This window comes from Rana temporaria, chromosome 4 (genome assembly GCF_905171775.1).
Source record: "Rana temporaria chromosome 4, aRanTem1.1, whole genome shotgun sequence".
Taxonomy (NCBI): Eukaryota; Metazoa; Chordata; class Amphibia; order Anura; family Ranidae; genus Rana; species Rana temporaria.
Window position 1 is genome coordinate 51462477 of NC_053492.1, and position 21097 is coordinate 51483573.

At 46.9% G+C, this 21097-nt stretch overlaps 1 protein-coding gene across 1 annotated transcript in view; it reads right to left on the minus strand.

The window, feature by feature from the left end:
* Nucleotides 1–21097, minus strand: part of LOC120935617 (uncharacterized WD repeat-containing protein all2124-like) — a 65691-nt gene that overhangs the window by 13586 nt on the left and 31008 nt on the right. The window contains exons 4-7 of the mRNA XM_040347667.1: nucleotides 18919–19099; nucleotides 16449–16555; nucleotides 11792–11938; nucleotides 8274–8354 (exon numbers count right to left, since the gene is read on the minus strand). Coding sequence (XP_040203601.1) covers nucleotides 8274–8354; nucleotides 11792–11938; nucleotides 16449–16555; nucleotides 18919–19099 — 516 coding nt within the window. The remainder of the gene's footprint in view (nucleotides 1–8273; nucleotides 8355–11791; nucleotides 11939–16448; nucleotides 16556–18918; nucleotides 19100–21097) is intronic.

The following is a 21097-nucleotide window of genomic DNA, read 5'->3' on the forward strand; positions in this document are numbered from 1 at the left end:
ATTTTTTTTTAAATTCAGCAGCCTCAGATACTGTAGCTGCTACTTTTACTATTAGGGCTTACCTGTCCAGGGACCCCACGGTGTCCTCACCCAAGCTGATTCTTGAATCAGCTCTCGGGTGCTCGGGCCGCCATCTTGGGTAAGGGAAATCGGCAGTGACGCCTTGTAGCTTCACAGCCAGTTTCTTACTGCGTATGTGCGAACCGCGCTGTGCTTTCTCAATGGGCCAGCTGTGGTCAGGGCCGAACCTCAAGCTGAGTTTGCTGTGGCGAACTCGGCAGGAAGTGGGTGCAGGTATCTGTCGAATCCAGGAACCCACTTCCTATCCCCCCCCCCCCCCCCCACAAGGTGCCAAGTGTGGCACCGGAGAGGGTGCAGACAAGCAGAGCTTCCGTCTTTGGGTGGAGCTCCGCTTTAAGATACAACTAAAGGCCCTGTATTGCAGTCTAAACAAGAACTATATGCTGTTACTTTATGATCCTCATCTTGAGATATCAAATTGTCCTCTCCGCTCCTCCCAAGACTCTCTAACTCCCTTGTTACCTCCTCCCATGCTCGCCTCCAGGACTTCTCCAGAACATCTACCATCCACTGGAACTCCCTACCTCAATCCATCTGGTTAGTTCCTACCCTGTCTGCCTTTAGGCGAAACCTGAAATTTTTTTTTTCAGAGAAGTCTAAAGTCTGTGGCCCGGATTCAGAAAAGAGATACGCCGGCGTATCTCCTGATACGCCGTCGTATCTCTGAGTTCCGTCGGTCGTATCTATGCGCCTGATTCATAGAATCAGGTTCCGCATAGATCTCCCTAAGATCTGACAGGTGTAAGTGACTTTCACCGTCGGATCTTAGGCTGCAATTCCAGGCCGGCCGCTAGGTGGCGTTTCGTTTTTTTTACGCGACGAATATGCAAATGAGGATTTACGCCGATTCAGAAACGAAAGACCGCCCGGCGCATTTTTTTTTTACCTCGTTTGCGTTCGCCTTTTTCCGACGTATAGTTACCCCTGCTATGTGAGGGGTATCCTATGTTAAGTATGGCCGTCGTTTCTGCGCCGAGTTTTGAAATTTTACGTTGTTTGCGTAAGTCGATTCAGAAAAGAGCTGGACGTAAGTTAGGCTCACGTCGAAACCAATGACGTCCTTGCGACGTCATTTGGAGCAATGCACGCTGGGAAAGTTTACGGACGGCGCATGCGCAGTTCGTTTGGCGCTGGGACGCGCCTGATTTAAATTTTAAACGCCCCCTACCCGGCAAATTTGAATTCCGCCGGGGGATTTACGATACGCCGCCGCAACTTTACAGGCAAGTGCTTTCTGAATAAAGCACTTGCCTGAAAAAGTAGCGCCGGCGTAACGTAAATGAATCCGCTGACCTATCTGAATCTGCCCCTGTATGTCAACCACCTCCATCAGATCTTTCCCTGCAGCTTTTATCTTTTGTACCGTTTCCCCCTGCCTTTAGATTGTAAGCTCCATGAACAGATCCCCCTAATCCTACAATATTGAACTATATTGTAATTGTACTGTCTCCCTTTACATTGTAGAGAGCTGTGCAAACTGTTGGGACTATATAAACCCTGTATAATAATAATGTATCAATAATATGATGCACAAGTAAAAAAAATAAAAAATAAAACGTATTTTCGGGGGAAACGCAGTACTATTCTGCCTCCAGTAGGGAAATTCAGTCTGCAATATAAAATGTGCTCACTAGATGGAGCCCTGCATTATTTCACTGTTTTGCAGATGCCAAAGACTGTTCAACTTTAATAAAAGCTCCCATCATCCTTCAATCTAAGAAAATGAATCGGGTGCATCATGGGAGCTCAGGCTCCATTTTAAGAACTGGCATCATATCTGCAGCACATGTTGTGGACTGAACTTACATTCCCTACAAGCCGCATTGCTGGTAAGCATAGACTTATTGCCATCTGCAGCCTAGTTATTTCATTGTGTTCTGTATGTTTTCTACATTAATTGTATGTATTCCGTATCTGTTTTTTTCCTAATAGTTTCACCACCCCAGTCTGTTTTGTTAAAACGGAGTTCCGCCCAAATTATTATTTTTCTTTTTAAGTCAGCAGCTACAAATACTGCAGCTGCTGACTTTTAAAATAAGGACACTTACCTGTCCAGGGCGCCCGCGATGTCGGCACCCAAAGCCAATCTGTCCCTCAGCTCTTGGGTGCTGCCGCGCCATCTTTGGTAAGGGAATCAGGAAGTGAAGCCTTGCGGTTTCACTTCCTGGTTCCCTACTGCGCATGCGCGAGTCACGCTGCGCGATCTGAGTGGTCCCTGCTGTCTTCTGGGACCGTGTGTCTCCCAGAAGGCAATGGGGGGACGGAGGAGGGACCGGATATGGCATAGATAACCGCGGATACTGCAACTATCTATGGCCAGAAGTGGGAGAAAATACCTGCATTAGACAGGTATCTGCTCCCCCCTGAAAGGTAACACCGGAGTGAGGGAGGATTGCGAAAAGCAGAAGTTGCATTTTAGGGTGCAACTCCACTTTAACTGCTTAGCGACCGCCCACCTGCAATGTACTGCGGATGATTGGCTGCTGTAGGCTAAAGCCATGTGACTGTACTTTGCTGCCTACTTCCGGGGTTTAGGGCATACCCATGTGTACAATCACGGCCTACAGCCCTGTGTTGGTAAGAGCACCACTTAGAGATAAGTTGGTAAAAGCAACACATTGCACACACATTACACATAGTTAGATACATATTTAACCCCTTAATTGCCCTAGATGTTAACCCCTTCCCAGCCAGTGTCATTAGTACAGTGACAGTATATAGTATCATCACTGGTCACTGTATTATAGGGTGACCACATTTCCAAACTGCCATTCAGGGACACACCCCCTCTCTCACCTTCCCCATAAAAAGATGAGGGGGGGCGGGGGGAAATGTAGCCTCGGGGTTGATGGGGAATTTGGTGGCGGGTTATTTGTCAGCTGAATGTGCCACTTGCCATCAGATGCAGTGCTGCTTGCCACCCCATAGCCTGCCACCATATGCAGTGCTGCTGTCACTCCCTCTGCATGAGCCCTGTACATTGAAGGAAAGGAGTGAAGTCGCTATCTGGAGAGTGAAGATCACACCAGTCCCTGCTGCTTGCCGCTAGGTGCCGGAGAAGGAGGAGGTGCCCAGGTGGGTGAGGATAGCAGTGCTGCACTAGGCACAGGCCTCTCACTGGTTGCAAGATGCCAGGCAGCGCTGGCCCTAGAAACCAGTTCCGGAAATGTAGTTACTAGTTAGTAGGGGGTGACTGTGTCCTCTATTTTATTCAGGGACACTGTATTGTCCCGGAATGAAGGTGCCCGGGGCCCAGGACAGACATGTCAATTGAGGGACAGTCCCGTGCAATCCGGGACAAGTGGGCACCCTACTGTATTAGTGTCACTGGTAATGTCAGTGTCAGTTAATCAGTTCCCCCCCAGCATCAGTTAGTGTCAGATTGACCGCTGTAGTATCGCAGTCCCGTTATAAGTCGCTGATCGCTACCATTAGTAGTATAAAAAAATACAAATTCCAGTTTGTGTATATATATATATATATATATATATATATATATATATATATATATATATATATATATATATATATATATATATATATACACATATACACACATATATAGGTGCTATAACTTTCATACAAACCAATCAGTATACGCTTATTGGGAATTCTTTTTATCACAGATTGCATTCTGGGCAAAATGTATTATTTAATTTATGAATAAATTTAATTAGATTTTTTTATTGGATATGTTTTTTAGCAGAAACTAAAACATATATATATTTTTTTTTCAAAATTTTAGTTTTTTTTTTCCGTTTATTTTGCAAATAATAAAAAACCCAGTGATCAAGTAACACCAAAAGAAGGCTTTATATGTGTAAAAAAAAAATGATATCAATTTTGTTTGGGAATAGCATTGCATGACCATGCAATCGGAATTTTAACCAATTTTAGCTTTCAGCACTGTCAGGCCGCGTACACACGGTCGATCCAAACCGATGAGAATGGTCCGACGGGCCATTTTCATCGGTTCACCGATGAAGTGGCCTGACGGTCTGATGTGCGTACACACCATCAGTTCAAAAACCGATCGGGTCAAAACGCGGTGACGTAAAACACACAACGTGCTGAAAAAAACGAAGTTCAATGCTTCCAAGCATGCGTCGACTTGATTCTGAGCATGCGCGGGTTTTGAACCAATGCTTTTGTGTACTAACCATCGGTTTGGACCGATCGGGCAGCGGTCCATCAGTTCGATTTTAAAGCAAGTTCTAAAATTTTTGACCGAAGAACAACGGACCGACTTCAGGCCGTTTTCATCGGTTTGGACCGACCGTGTGTACGCGGCCTTACACTTTAAATGACAATTGCGCGGTCATGCAACACTGTACCCAAACAACATTTTTATCATTTTTTTTCACACAAATAGAGCTTTCTTTTGGTTGGATTTGATCACCACCGGGTTTTTTATTTTTGCTTAACAAACGAAAAAAGACCAAGATTTTTTGGGGAAAAAAAATAAGCTTTTATAGTTTGTAATAAAATTTTGCAAACGTGTGATTTTTATCCTTCACTGATGTGTGCTGATGATGGGTGGAACTGATGGGCATTGATGAGGCGGCACTGGTGGGCACTGATAAGGCGGCACTGATGAGGCGGCACTCATGATAGGTGGAACTAATGGGCACTGATGATAGGTGGCCCTGGTGGGCACTGATGAGGTGGCCCTGGTGGGAACTTATTAGGCGGCACTGAGGCGGCACTGGTGGGCACTGTTGAAACTTCACTGATAATCATTGCCCTAAATATGAGTGTACATGTCCATTTTATCGGCTTTCTTCTCCTCTCCTCATGCTGTCAGCATGAGGAAAGGAGTGCCGATAACTGGCTTCTATTTACATCCGTAATCAGCTGTGATTGGACACAGCTGATCACCCATGGTAAAGGGCCGCTAATTGGCTTTTTACCTCAATATGTGATCATAGTGTCCTCCGGACACTGTGATCACAGACCATGCCGCCCAAGCCCCGCAGCGTGCAGGGTAGGGTGACCACATTTCCAAACTGCCATTCAGGGACACCCCCCCCCCATTTTTTTGCAGATTTTTGGGGCAGGGGCGTATGAAAACAGCGGGCCCATGTGCAAGATCAAAAGTGGGCCCTAGGCATCAAGAAAAACAACTGAGTGGGGGGGCACAGAGTAGTCAGAGGGGCAGTGAGATGGATAGAGGCACACCTCCCAACTTTCTGAGATGGAATTGAAGGACACCTATTAGCAAAAATATGTAGGAGAATTATAAACAAAGAAAAACTGGTTAAACCCACAGGTGCTTTTTTACCACTACTATATATTGGCTCCTTGAGGGACAAACAAGGAGGAAAGAGGAACAGAGGGGTAGAGGGACAATGCTCTAAATGAGGGACAGTTCCTCCAAATCAGGAACAGCACAGGAGGGGGGGACTGAAGAACAGCACAGGTGGGGGACTGAAGAACAGCACAGGTGGGACCAGAGGACAGCACAGGAGGGGGGGACTGAAGAACAGCACAGGAGGGGGGGACTGAAGAACAGCACAGGAGGGGGGGACTGAAGAACAGCACAGGTGGGACCAGAGGACAGCACAGGAGGGGGGGACTGAAGAACAGCACAGGAGGGGGGGGACTGAAGAACAGCACAGGAGGGGGGGACTGAAGAACAGCACAGGAGGGGGGGACTGAAGAACAGCACAGGAGGGGGGGACTGAAGAACAGCACAGGAGGGGGGGACTGAAGAACAGCACAGGAGGGGGGGGACTGAAGAACAGCACAGGAGGGGGGGACTGAAGAACAGCACAGGAGGGGGGGACTGAAGAACAGCACAGGAGGGGGGGACTGAAGAACAGCACAGGTGGGACCAGAGGACAGCACAGGAGGGGGGGACTGAAGAACAGCACAGGAGGGGGGGACTGAAGAACAGCACAGGGGGGGGGGACTGAAGAACAGCACAGGTGGGACCAGAGGACAGCACAGGAGGGGGGGGGACTGAAGAACAGCACAGGTGGGACCAGAGGACAGCACAGGAGGGGGGGGGGGGGACTGAAGAACAGCACAGGTGGGACCAGAGGACAGCACAGGAGGGGGGGGGGCTGAAGAACAGCACAGGTGGGACCAGAGGACAGCACAGGAGGGGGGGGGGACTGAAGAACAGCACAGGTGGGACCAGAGGACAGCACAGAAGGGGGGGGACTGAAGAACAGCACAGGTGGGACCAGAGGACAGCACAGGAGGGGGGGGGGGCTGAAGAACAGCACAGGTGGGACCAGAGGACAGCACAGGAGGGGGGGGGGACTGAAGAACAGCACAGGTGGGACCAGAGGACAGCACAGGAGGGGGGGGGGGGGCTGAAGAACAGCACAGGTGGGACCAGAGGACAGCACAGGAGGGGGGGGGGGGACTGAAGAACAGCACAGGTGGGACCAGAGGACAGCACAGGAGGGGGGGGGACTGAAGAACAGCACAGGTGGGACCAGAGGACAGCACAGAAGGAGGGACTGAAGAACAACACAGGTGGGACCAGAGGACAGCAGGGGGTTGGTGAATGGGGGGTGAGGTGGGAGGGAGCAGAGAAGTTACTGGGGAAGATCAGCCAGGAGAGTGTTGAGGGACCTGTGGGCAGCAGAAGGAAACTGGATAGGAGGGGTGGCATATAGAGAAACTGATGCCCCCCATGTTCTTCTTGCAGCCACTGAATGCCCGCTTTTCCTCCTTTACCTCCTGCAGGCATTCAGTGGCTGCAAGAAGAACATGGGGGGCATCAGTTTCTCTATATGCCGCCTCTCCTATCCAGGTTTAGAGGGAAGCTGCATGGACCCCCTGGAGTATGAGGCTGGGTTGCAATGGCGCCCCCTGTAGTTACACCGCTGCAGTGGAGTAACTAAAACATTTCTGTCAGTTTGAAGGAGCAATGAATGGAATGCTGGCAGGATTCTGAGGTTGTGGTAGTTGCTGATGAGCCACTCCTGAGAGGATTGCTTGGTATACAGAGGGGGTAACAAGACTAGTAGGTGAAAAGGTGGCAGAACATGAAAGGCTGAGGGTGAAGGAGGAGGGGGCTGCAGCAGTGAGAGGCAAACAAGTAGTGGGAGAGAAGAGACATTGAGCAGCTGGACAGGACTGGATGTGAGGAGTTATCATGTGTGCAGGAAACATCTTCAGCTCTGAGGAGTTCATGCTGGCACCTGTAGTTCTTCACTTTTGGGGGGGGGGTCACATCCCCAAAAGTGAAGGATTACAAGTCCCAGCATGAACCCTGCCCTGATATCTAAGGATGTTTCCTCCTTCCATCCAGGGTGTCATGTGTCAGTGTCTCTCCTGCCGACCCTTGTCTGGAGCAAGCCTCTGAGTGCACTGTGCAGACACACACTCCAGTGTCTTACACGTGCTGAACTCTGACTGCTGGGGGAGAGCTGACAGGATTATTACACCGATGGATCTTTAATGCTGGTCAGTGCTTTGCAATGTTACTTGCCTGTTGTGCCCTGCAGTCTGTCTCAGAGTCCGAAGTTTCTTCTGTCTGCCTGGCTGGACTCCAGAACATACACGAGGAGGTGGGTGGAGCTGAACAGAAGGCGCGGAGGAGGAAGTTAAACTCTCCTCCGCTGTGATAGGTCTCTGCCTCTCTCCTGCTCTGACGTCACTGGTTGCTACACGCCAAGCGGGAGCCAGGTAGCAACCAGTTTGGGCACTGAGCCAGCGGTGGTGAATAGGGGTCTCACTCTCTGTCAGCTAGGGGTCCACCACAGGCTGAGACAGAGAGGATGTATGCAAAGGCTATTTTAGGGGGCATTAGATCTGCCCAGGCCAATTCCGGGACTCTGTATTGTCCCGTAATGAGGGTGTCCGGGACACGGGACACAAGCATTAATTACGGGACAATCCCGGGCAATCCGGGACACGTGGTCACCCTAGTGCAGGGGGCGTGATCACGGGAGGCCATCTCCCAGAACTAGCCGTCCGTGTTGAACACAGGAAAATGAATAGCGAGGACAGAACAAGTACCTAGGAGCACTTTTATATTAGCTTTCTTATGGGCTCAAATATTATGCAATTGGCGATTTACGGTAATTTTCATATGGGCTCGTTTATTATGCAAGACACATACAAATAATAAATCTGTTCCTAAAGTACTTTTGAAATAGGACAAGCAACAGATTAACGACAGCACATAAAGACAGTTTTCAGTGTACCACGAGATCAGACGGAGACACACTCACCCTGATGTCTATTCCAGGGCCGCAGATGTGAGGGCCGTTAATGACACGCCGCGCTTCTTTCGCCATGCGCTTGTCCCAGATCTACAATCAAACAAAACTTCAGCCAATAAAAATGTAACAACGTAGAAATAAGAACACAAAAAAAGAGCACAAAACGTGTAGGAACACTGCATCTTTATTCCCACTAAATGGCTAGAGGATCTGCAGGTAAGGTGGCTCCCATCTCCACAAAGCTGGTACATTCTGCAGGGTCGGCTTTAGGATGTATGGCCGGCTGTGGAGAACATACCATCTACTCCAGGTGAACACGGGTGGGACAGGACATTTTGCCTACTCACATTGTAACCACTGCCATATACTCTCATCAGCCATAACTTTATGAGATCATCAACCTAATCAGGGCCGTCTTTAAGGCAGGGCAAAAGGGGAAGCTGCCCTGGGCCCCATTATTGTTGTGGGACCCAAATAGCCTGCCTCATACTTGCAAACTATCCCAGTTTAAATTCCCTTAAAGTTTTAGTCCTGTGCTGTGGCCCGATCTCTCAGTGTGAAGTTCTGCTACTAATGCTGCCCAGCTCTGCCCTATTGTTGCTTACAGATGACTCACCTGCAGACCCTGGGCCAGATTCACAGAAGAGATACGACGGCGTATCTCCTGATACACCGGCGTATCTCTGTGATGCGCCCGTTCTAACTATGCGAATGATTCATAGAATCAGTTACTCATAGATAGCCCTAAGATCCGACAGGTGTAATTGACTTACACCGTCGGATCTTAGGATGCAGTACCTCGGTCGCCCCATCTGAATTAGGCGGGCTTGCGCCGGACGTGTTTACGATACACCACCGTAAGTCGTATGTGAATAGGGATGGACGTAACTCACGTCTAAGTTAAAAAAATGACGTCCTAGCGACGTCATTTAGCGCAATGCACGGCGGGAAATTTCGGGACGACGCATGTGCAGTTCATTCGGCGCGGGGACGTGCTTCATTTAAATGAAACCCGCCCCCAACCCGCCCAATTTCAAATCCGCCGCCAGAAATACACGACGCCGCTGTAACTTACGGCGCAAACTCGCTGAGGATTCGAAAATGCGCCAGGTAATCTCTGATACGCTGCACCAATGTATTTCTTTCTGGATCTGGCCCATGGTCTTTAACAATATAGACATATCACTGGTCTATTTTTTTATACATCAGAAGCAGTATCGCCGGCAACCACTGGGTGGCGCATGGATACACACTAGAGTTGTATTGAACTGTGAGAGAAGCCCAGGCTGCTGACGTCTGTTCCGATATCGGCGGCATTTGCGTTCCACGCTGGTTACGTGGAATGGCGGTGACACATAAGAATCGCGGATCATCCGGCGGGGAGGATCGAGATCGCGATTCTCTCCGCGATTAATCGTGCAGCTCTAGTCTCAGAGCTGTTTTAGAGTGAAATTGCATATGGGGGGGGGGAGGGGCAAGAAAAATGTTTGCCCAAGGTCCAATCAATATTAAAGACGGCCCTGAACCTGATATTGAGTAGGTCCCCCTTTTGTCACCAAAACAGCCCTGACCCATTGAGGCATGGACCTCACTAGACCTCTGGAGGTATGCTATGATATCTGGCACCAAGCAGTCAGTAGCAGATCCTTTAAGTCCTGTAAGTTGTGAGGTGGGGCTTCCATGGACCAGACTCGTTTTTCCAAGACATCCCACAAATGTTTGATTGGATTGAGGTCTGGAGAATTTGGAGGCCAAGTCAACACAACAAAGGTTGTGTTCCTCAACCCATTCTTCAACCATTTTTGCAGTGCATTAATCCGCTGAAAGAGGCTACTGCCATCAGGGAATGCCATTTCCATGAAAGGGGTGAACTTGGTAAGCAACAATGTTTAGGTAGGTGGTGCATGTCAAGTAACATCCACATGATTGGCAGGAATCAAGGTTTCCCAACAGAACTTTGCCCAAAGCATGACATTGCTTCCGTCAGCTTGTCTTATTTACATAGTTCATCTTGGTGCCATCTCTTCCCCGGGTAAGCTAGGCACACACACACCCCATTCACGGATGAGTTACGCAAACGACGTAAAATTTTCAAATTTCGTCGTGGGAACGACGGCCATACTTAACATTGGTACGCCGCACTTACGCCACCATATAGCAGGGGTAACTATACGCCGGGAAAAGCCTAACGTAAACGGCGTAAATGTACTGCGTCGGCCGGGCGTACGTTCGTGAATTCGCGTATCTAGCTAATTTGCATACTCGACGCGGAATTAGACGGAAGCGCCACCTAGCGGCCAGCGTAAATATGCATTTACGATACGACGGTGTAACACAGTTACGCCAGTCGGATCTACGGGAAATCTATGCGTAACTGATTCTAAGAATCAGGCGCATAGATACGACCGTGCAACTCAGAGATACGACGGCGTATCTGGAGATACGCCGTCGTATCTCGTTTAAGAATCTGGCCCTGAGTGTTCGCTGTGCAGCACTGTGGAATATGTCAGAGGTATTTAAATGTATATTAATAATAGTGTGTGGCTGTGGTAGGATTTTAGAGTGTAAGCTCCTCTGGTGCAGACACTGGCTTAGTATTCTCTGAACAGCACTGCAGTATACATTATATTGTCAAAAGTATTGGGACGCCTACCTTTACACGCACATGAACTTTATTGGCATCCAGTGTTAGTCTGCAGGGTTCAATATTGAGTTGGCCCACCTTTTGCAGCTATAACAGCTTGTGGACAGCCTTCCCAGAAGAGGTGAAGCTGTTATAGCTGCAAAGGGTGGAACAACTCAATATTGAACCCTACAGACTAAGACTGGGATGCTATTAAAGCGGTCCTCCACCCTAAAGTGGAGTCCCGCTGATCGGAACCCTCCCCCCCCTCCGGTGTCACATTTGACACCTTTCAGGGGGGAGGGGGGTGCAGACACCTGTCTAAAGACAGGTATTTGCACCCACTTCCGGCCACACGCTACGGGCGAAAGACGGGCATTCCGTCACATCCCGTCTGTCGCCCGTTGTGTGCTGGGAACACTCGGCTCCCAGCACACAGCGTGTGAGCCAATCGGCGGGCGCAGCGCGACTCGCGCATGCGCCGTAGGGAACCGGGCAGTGAAGCCGCAGCGCTTCACTTCCTGGTTCCCTCAGCGTGGATGGCGGGGGGAGCAGCAGAGTGACGAGCGATCGCTCGTGCTCTGCTGCGGACGGCGCTGGACTCCAGGACAGGTAAGTGTCCTAATATTAAAAGTCAGCAGCTGCAGTATTTGTAGCTGCTGTCTTTTAATATTTTGTTCCCGTGGCACATCCGCTTTAAACTTCATAATGTAAAGGCAGGCGTCCCAATACTTTTGACAATATAGTGTATGTCAGAGCTATATAAATGTATAATAAGAATAATGTGACTGTGGTAGGAATATTAGAGTGTGAGCTCCTCTGGTACAGAGAGTGATGTGATTGGCTCAGTGTAGTGTGAGATATATCAGAGCTCTATACATGCATACAGCACAATTCTCCTCACCTTGATGGAGTCATCCCATCCCCCAGTTAGGAAGATGTGATATTCAGAAGGGTGGAACCTCAGTGCGAAGATTCTGCGTGTGTGGCCGCTGGTCAGGCTCAGGTCATAGTCATGGTGGAAATCCGGGGCCATCAAGGTGTTCAGAATCTGAAAAAAAAACACCAAATCTAAGTCAGTAATAAAAGACTGGTCACATTGTTTGCTCGGTAAGCTGCATTGTGCATGACTCACAGTTTCAGGTTAGCGCATTCTGCTAGAGAGTGTCCAAATCATCCGTAAAATGGGACAAATTGAGCACCCCTAGACCCAGGAAGTGACTACAAAGTACAGATACGTTGTTTCGCACAGCTGGGCCGCCCTGCAGCAGTAAATGTGCAGTGGACGGTCCGGAAGCGGTTAAAAAAAAGAGCAAGTATAGTATAGCCTTATCAGCAGTGTGGTTGCCCTGGTTGAATCTTGGGTGTGCTACATATTGACTGCAGGGTTTAGGAGTGTGTTACATACATGGTGCAGAGTTCAGGAGTGGGCTATGTACAGAGTGCAGGGTTCAGGAGTGCAATACATACATAGTGCGTTGTGTAGAGTGAAGGGTTTAGGAGTGTGCCATGTACAGAGTTCAGGAGTGCATTACATACAGCCTGCAGAGTTCAGGAGTGCGCTATATACAGAGTTTAGGAGTGAAGAGTGAAGAGTTTAGGAGTGTGCTATGTACAGAGTGCAGAGTTCAGGAGTGCGCTACGTACAAAGTGCAGAGTTCAGGAGTGTGCTATGTACAGAGTGAAGGGTTTTGAAGTGCGCTGAGTGCAGAGTTCAGGAGTGCCCTACGTACAGAGTTCAGAGTTCAGGATTGCGTTATGTACAGAGTTCAGGATTGCGTTATGTTCAGAGTTCAGGATTGTGTTATGTACAGAGTGCAGAGTTCAGGATTGCGTTATGTACAGAGTTCAGAGTTCAGGATTGCGTTATGTTCAGAGTTCAGGATTGTGTTATGTACAGAGTGCAGAGTTCAGGATTGTGTCATGTACAGAGTGCAGAGTTCAGGATTGTGTTATGTACAGAGTGCAGAGTTCAGGATTGTGTCATGTACAGAGTTCAGAGTTCAGGATTGTGTTATGTACAGAGTTCAGGATTGTGTTATGTACAGAGTTCAGGATTGTGTTATGTACAGAGTTCAGGATTGTGTTATGTACAGAGTTCAGGATTGTGTTATGTACAGAGTTCAGGATTGCGTTATGTACAGAGTTCAGGATTGCGTTATGTACAGAGTGCAGAGTTCAGGAGTGCATTATGTACAGAGGTCAGGAGTTCGCTATGTAAACAGTGCAGTGTTCAGGGGTGTGCTGCTTACAGAGTGCAGGGTTTATGGTGTGCTGTGCACAGTGTGCAACCCCAGCCTCCCCTCCACGCTCCACCCAGAGCTTCTTTGCATTTCTTTTTTGTCCCTTATAAAAACAGAAGGTTTCTGTGTTTGCAGGTGACAGGTATCTGGAGTGGAGGTTGAGAGCCAGATGTGTGTAACTGAGGGCAAGGGTCACATGACAAGGCCTGTTGGGCCTGGATTGGTCCCGCGGGCATTGTGTTTGACATACAGTATGTGATCTGGATAATTGAGAACCCTCAGACACCATAGATTGTTGCTCCAGGGAATATCCAGTGGCCCTACTGGGTCAAAAAGGAACTTTTTTTCCTCTATAAGAACAAATTAGAAGTTGTTTTATTTGTTTTGCCTTCCTCTGGATCAACCACAGGTTTCAGGTTCTGATGATGCAGGTTTCTAATTGTATTTTGTCTTTTGGTTGAACTCCATAGATATACTTCTTTTTTTATTTATTTTTATTTATTTTTTTACACAATGGGCTGAAGAATGTACACAGATTCCACCAATGAAAGTGTACTGTACACCTTTTCCTGAAGTGCCCATTAACCATTTCAGCCCCAAACCATTTTGCTGGTCAAAGTCCAGGCCACTTTTTTGCGATTCGGCACTGCGTCGCTTTAACTGACAATTGCGGTCGTGCGACGTGGCTCCCAAACAAAATTGACATCCTTTTTTTTTCCACAAATGGAGCTTTCTTTTGGTGGTATTTGATCACCTCTGTGGATTTTTTTTTTTTTGCTATAAACAAAAATAGAGCGAAACTTTGAAAAAAATGCAATGGGCTAGATTCACACAGATTAGCGGATCTTTAGATCCGCATAATCTATGTGATTTACGATCCGCCGGCGCACTTTTGCGAGGCTAGTGCAAGATTCACAAAGCACTTACCTCCAAACTTGCGCCGGCGGATCGTAACTCCCCCGGCGGAATTCAAATTCCGCGGCTAGGGGGAGTGTACAATTTAAATCAGGCGCGTTCCCACGCCGATTTAACTGCGCATGCGCCGCCGGCGATATTTCCCAGTGCGCATGCTCCAAATGACGTCGCTAGGACGTCATTGTTTTCGGCGTCAACGTAAATTCCGGCCATCCGTATTCCCGACCGACTTACACAAACTACGTAAAAATTTGAAACTCGGCGCGGGAACGACGGCCATACTTAACATTAGCTACCCCTCATATAGCAGGGGTAACTATCCGCCGGAAAAAGCCGAACGCAAACGACGTAAAAAAAAAGCGACGGGCGGGCGGTCCTTAAGCGGTTAAAGAGCTAAGAAATGTGTTAATGGTGTGCTTTAAAGTAAAACTAAAGGCAAAAGTTTTGTTTTTTTTGGAGTGGAGAGGGATTAGAACACTTGTCAGTTGTTAGGCTAGGTTCACATCACGATTTTTACATCCGATAATCGGACCGTTAAATCGGATGGAATCGTATATGACAAAATCGTATGTAATCATATGTCAAAAAAAAATCGGATCCTGATTTTAAATAATGTCTGGCAATGGCCATAAAAGAAGATTCTTGAAGTTTCTAGCTCGTTCCAGTGTCTAGTGCGCATGCGTAATAAAAAATCGGGTACGATTTATCGGATAAAAACGCACAGTCATCCGATTTATTACGATTTAGATTGACCACAATATTAAAAAAATCGGACACGATTTTAATACGATTTCAAATCAGGACCAAAAATCGTGGTCAAACACGATTTTTGATGCGATTTTAAATCGTATCAAATCTGATGCGGATCAAATCGGATGCACTTGGGGACCTACATTAATGAATGGAAGTGAATGGATACGTTTTGCCATACAGATTTGTACGATTTCAAACCTAAGAATCGTGAGAACAAGTAGGATGATAAAATCGTGGTGTGAATGCACCCTTAGATCTGGTGACCTGTCCCAAGGGACTCCCTTAATTTGCAGGGATTTCCTTTCAATTCCAGTTTGTCTATGGGACAGGAATTGAAGGGAAATCTCTGCAATGGGACAAAGATGATGAAAAAAGAATCTGATGGGAGTTGACCTTCCTTTGCTCTATCAAAATGAAAAAAAAAAGTTTTGCCTATACTGTAGTTCTATTTTAACCTTTTCTTTTGATCAATAATTACCAATCTTCCAGATGAATCCACATGGAGGTACATTTTTTTTTTTTAACAGATGCCTCTGATGAACATGTATTTCCATTTTGGGGATTCATCCCTTTTGCTGTTGTTCCTGCTTAGAGCTTAGAGCAGTGCAGAAATCTCCAGAAAACCTGAATGACCATCAAGTGCGACCATCCACACTTCTCAATGAGAATGAGACAATCATATTCCCCAAATGAGCTAAAATAGGTTGCTTGACCCCTTTGGACGTATATCCACTAACTTTATGAATGTGTGTATACGCGTACTACACTTTTTATGCTACTTTCCATAGACGTACAACAGGACATAAAATCTTAGAAGAATCTCTTGTTTTTTTATCTCTCTTTTTCACCTTTAATCTGCACACCACTGTCAGGTCACCTTTGACAGATGCACCCCGTTGGAGTCAGGGGTGCATCACAAGGTAGGGAACCCTATGGCAGACTGCTGCGGATGGAACACAGAGTGGATATGGAAGGCATATATGGAGTCTAAGATTCAGCAGGTGTTCACCAGAGCCTCTAGTGGTGAGGAAGGCCTTAGCTGCAACTGAATCCAGGTCGCGGCCCCCAGAGTCCTCCAGCTCATGCTCCGTAGGGCATAGAGGAAAGAGGGGAAGCAGCCACTTAGGGTACAAGAGATAGTGAGAGGTAAGCCAAGGTCAGGTCGACAAGCAGACTAGGATAAACAAAGAACAGGCCAAAGGTTGGGTCACAAGCAAATAGGAATAGTCGGGGACAAGCCAAGATTGGTACACAGAGATAAACGTAGCACACGGCAAGCAGGAACACAATGCTTAATAAACAACGTTGATCAGCAAGGCAGACCTGCAGTGCACTGGTTAATATAGAGTTCCTGATATGGCCTGGGGAGGAGAGGTGATAAAAGCAACCAGGTATGAGCGTCTGGCCTCTAAGATGAACACATGGAGAGGAAGGTAAGCTGCCAGACATTACTGCATATCCATGACAACCACCGGCTTATGGGGAAAAAATAATATACAAAAACACTACGGAATGTCTTCTGGGATCCCCTCCTCTAAAGTCATAGGCTCGGTGACACTGACACCAGTAGTTGCCGCTATGATATTCCATACCTGGTCCATTCGTACATAAAACTATTGATCATGCATGTGACAAAGGACAATGTGTTACCTCACTAGTGTGACTGTCATACAGACGAATGTGGCGGTCTTTCCCAGCTGTGGCAAAAACACTACCGTCCATGCTGTAATCCATGGCATGGATCTCATTCTCTGGCTCTAAAATGATAAAACAGTTAAAAATGTACTGTAACTTCAATCAGCTGGGAAATAAACAGGCTATGTATGGCTATAAGGTCCAACGTCAGAACACCTGACTATTATATCTATATAAGCTTGGACATCCCATCCCTACTTCATGGGTGAAGAAATAATTCCGGACGGCTGCACTTCCAAAAATCCTTTTATTGAAGCTTCATATGACAAGTGGTTGACAAATGGAGCAGGGGACAAAAAGGTAGATGCGTTTCGCGCATATATCAGCGCTTAGTCATTACCTACTTCATGGGTATTGACCTAGCATTGGCCTCCATTTGCAGCTATAACAGCCTCCACCATCTAAACCTACTAATGTATCTAATGGTGGCCGTACACACTTTTATTATTCAACCAACATGCAATTCAATCAAAACTATCAAATGGGAAACCAATGAAATAACCAGTCACGCTGTACTGCACTGGTGACAGTATGTAAAAAAAAGTATTTTTAATCTTTTAATTCCCCCCCCCTCCCCCAAAAATATAAAAATTTGCAACTTCAAAAAACTCTTACTAAATGCCTCAGACTGCCTACTTTCCAAAAAATGGGTCATTTGTACTGCCCTGGTGTTTTTAGGCCTCATGAAATGAGATGGGCAGTCCGGAACATCAGCATTGATACATTTTTAGATATATGAGGGTTCTTAAAGGGTTTGTAAAGGATTTTTTTTAATTTTTTAAAAATAACAACCATGTTATACTTCCCAACACTGTGCAACTCGTTTTGCACAGTGTGGCCCCGATCCACGTCTTCTGGGGTCCCTCTGTGGCTGTCTCTGTTCCTCCCCGCAAGATCTACACACATTCATGCTCCCGTGATACAGCCAACAGCCATAGCCGCCGACTGTATCATTCGGCTCCGCCCATCCGCCGCACTGCGTCATTGGTTGTGATTGTGAGCAGCGCGAGCCAATGGATGCGCTGCTTTAATCGACCAATGAATGAGCCGGGAAGCCGGTAAAGATGCGTTCGCGGCGCGGGACTTTCGAGGGGTCAGGTAAGTAAACGGGGTTGGCTGGGGAGGCCGGTATTCTCTGAAGTTTTTTCACCTTAATACATTTAACTCAAAAAAAAAAAAAAAACTTTTTGAAGACCCCTTTTTAAAAAAAATTAGATAGGCCATCAGTACATCAGAATTGATCAAGTTTCAAATATATATATATACCATAGTTTGTAGACTCTATACCACAAACCAATTAATAAAGACTTATTGGGATTTTTTTTTACCAAAGACATGTAGCAGAATAATACATAAATTTATGAAGAAATTTGATTTTTGGGGATATGTTTTATAACAAAGTAGAAAATTGTATTTATTTATTTTTCAATTTTTTTTATAACATAAAATAAAAAACCGCAGAGGTGATCAAATACCACCAAAAAAAAAGCTCTATTTATGGGGAAAAAATTATATAAATTATATAAATAAAATATTGGGTATAGTGTTGACGACTCAATTGCCAATTAAAAGAGCTCAGGGTGGTTACTAAAGGAAATTAAAGGGAACCCTCCATGAAAATGCACCAGCTTATTCTCGCAGGATGTCAAGTACCCAGAAGGCAAGTTTTATTTGTTGGCACCCTTTCTGAATTTATTTCTGTTTGGGGGTAAGGTACTATTATTAACATATGCATGCAAAGTCCAGTTTAATACACCTCTGCAAAGCTTTCTGCTTTACTCTCTGCTGCAGGCTGATTCCATAGTGAGAATCGGCTCTCCCACTCCTACATTCCACAACACAATACTGTACCTGACCTGTCACCAGACCTGGGCAGTTATTGCGCACCAGAGAAGCTGGAATTGGCAGAGCATTTTTTGGGAGGCAGACTGTCATGTTAATGGTATGACCTGGCATCTCATGGTGCCTATAACCAGGGCCGTTTGAAGGATTTTGGGGGCCCCAAGCAAAATGGACAACGACAGGGCGGGGTTGAGAAGCCTGGGGATGTGCTACTGTCGGAAATTACATCCGTGTCTTTTCAAGTTCAGAAGCGGGGGTGGGGGGTTTCGGCCGCTACCGAAAATTGCTTCTTAGTTCTTCCTCCTCCCTCATCCTCCTTTCTCCTCCCGTGCAGCGAGCGAGTTGCAAGGGAGGGGGGCCAGCATGCCAGCTCGGGGGCCCCAGGCCAGCTCTGGGGCCCCAAGCAATTGCTTGGTTTGCCTGTCCTGTCGCAACGGCCCTGCCTATCACCCTACAGCAGCCTTACTATGTTACCTATCTATTCATAGCAGACTTTTTTATTGTCATGTATGTGTATTTATATACCAGTATACCCATACAATGATGGACAACGCCATCTCTTGCAGAGGCAGGAGTACAATACCTGTTAGAGTGAGAACATTTATCTGAGACTGGATGTCATAAAAGGAGACCAGGCCGTCCGCTCCGGCCCCCACCAGGATGTTGTTGTTCTTTGGGTGGTAGCTGAGCGCGGTGATGGCTTGCCTGGTGCGATGTCCGGGGAATAGAGTTGAGGACAGAGAGCCGCTCTCTGTGTTCACGATCTGAAATAATCCGTAGAATTAGCTTATGAAGTGCTTACACATTCCACAGATCTAAAGAAAAAAATTCCCTGTGTTTTCAGCCAGGCAACTAGCATTTGTAGAAGCAGAGGTAAGCAATTGCAGCCTCCACATTTAAGTCGTTTCCTGACATCAACTGCTGTTTGCTTTTGCTACTCTAAACCACTCTGTCTTATGTACTCTTGTGCAGGTACCTTCGCATCAAGGAGTATACAAAAGGGGCGACGCATTTCAAACAAAACCAAAGAAAATGTATATAGCTCAACTCACCAGCCAGCCTGCAACCAACCAAATTATCCTGTCTAACAATCTGCGTTAAAAACAGGGATTTATGTTCAAAACAGAGAACTATTTAAAGCTGAAGTTTAATCTGCTTATGTTTTACCATCCCTGGGTGGCACCATCAAGTAGCACTGTGGCAGAGGGGAGAGCCGCGCCGATGCGCCAGCCTGCTCAGTGCCCTACTGCCTGTCCTGCTGCAGGTTACAAGGTGTTTACCGCACCAGATGACACCAACCCTAGTGACGCCACTGCTCAGTATTGCTTTTAAGAGCCATAATGCAAGCAGTGGGGTGGCCCTTATGAGGGATTATGCAAACATCAGAATGCCTTAATGGGTGGATGTCAGTCTGGAGCAGTGGATGTTCCTAGACAGGCTACATTTGCACACAGACCACCCTAGGTAACACCCACCTATGATGGTCTTCCATGATTGAACTAAAATCCAAGGGGCTGGGGAGGAAAAAGCTAGGTGGTGCTGGATGTCCTCCAGCCAGGAAAGGATGTTGGTTCCATCTCACTTTGTTCAGCTTCTAATGCACAATGTGAGAAGCTAACAATGTGTAGTGAAATCACACAATTTCAGTACAGGAAAGAAGCCTGTACAACTGTGCAAGACTGAATGGAAGTTCAGCTTGCTCTCTGTGTGGAAGCAGCGGTATCTATACAGCGGTCCACCACACCCCTTGCTGAGTCATACCCAGGGCCGTCTTTAATATGGTTTGGGCCCTGGGCGAACATTTTTTTTGGGCCCCCCATCAGCTTATTTTGGGCCTGGCTGGTTCACATGTATGTGTTTTGGCGGCCCTCATTTGTGCAGGCACAGCAGCCCATTGATTTGAATGGGCTGCCATGCCTTTGTTTCCTGCAGAAAAAAGGTGCATTCAGCATTTTAAAAATGCAGTTGCCTTGAAATCCATTCTGCTTTTGCACCATGCTACTTACCTGCAGTTCTTGCACACACAAACGCACTGTGTTTTTAAAAGCGTGACCTAAACGTCTAAAAATGCAGCAAATTTGACAGTGCAGGTACTGCAGATAAGTCACAGCAGACAGCAGAATGGACAGACAGTGCTGTATTTCAGTGCTTGATGGGCATAGGTGTGCCGTGTGCGCAGCCTATTACATGAGGCATGCGCTTTTTTTTGCAGGAAACGCAGGCATGGCGGCCCATTCAAATGAATGGGCTGCTGTGCCTGCGCAAATGTGGGCCGCCAAAACACATACATGTGAACCAGCCAGGCCCAAAATAAGCCCATCAAGCAGTTAAATACAGACAGTAATGCCATGTGCTCTGAGGCCTTACTCAGCCTCTATTGTTCCTCTATTTTACACATGGCATGGCATGGGGTCCCATGGTGCTAAAGCAGAATGGACAGACGGTGCTGTGATCCCATGCCATGCCATGTGTAAAATAGAGGAACTTTTTAAAACACTGACCAGACCTGCAGTGAATCATCAAATATTATAAAGACTTTGGGCACACTCTACAGAAAACGTATTTTTACAATATAGATTAGCAAACAGTGACATACCTTGAGGAGCAGGACATGAAGAAGTCAGCCTCGGGAAGAGCAAACTTGGGATGTTATAAAATCACATTCTAATTCACTTTTATATACAAGCAGCACCCAGTGGCAGGAAGGGAGAAGTGAATGTCTAAAGGGAAGCCAGGGGTGCTGTACATTTTAAAACACTGGG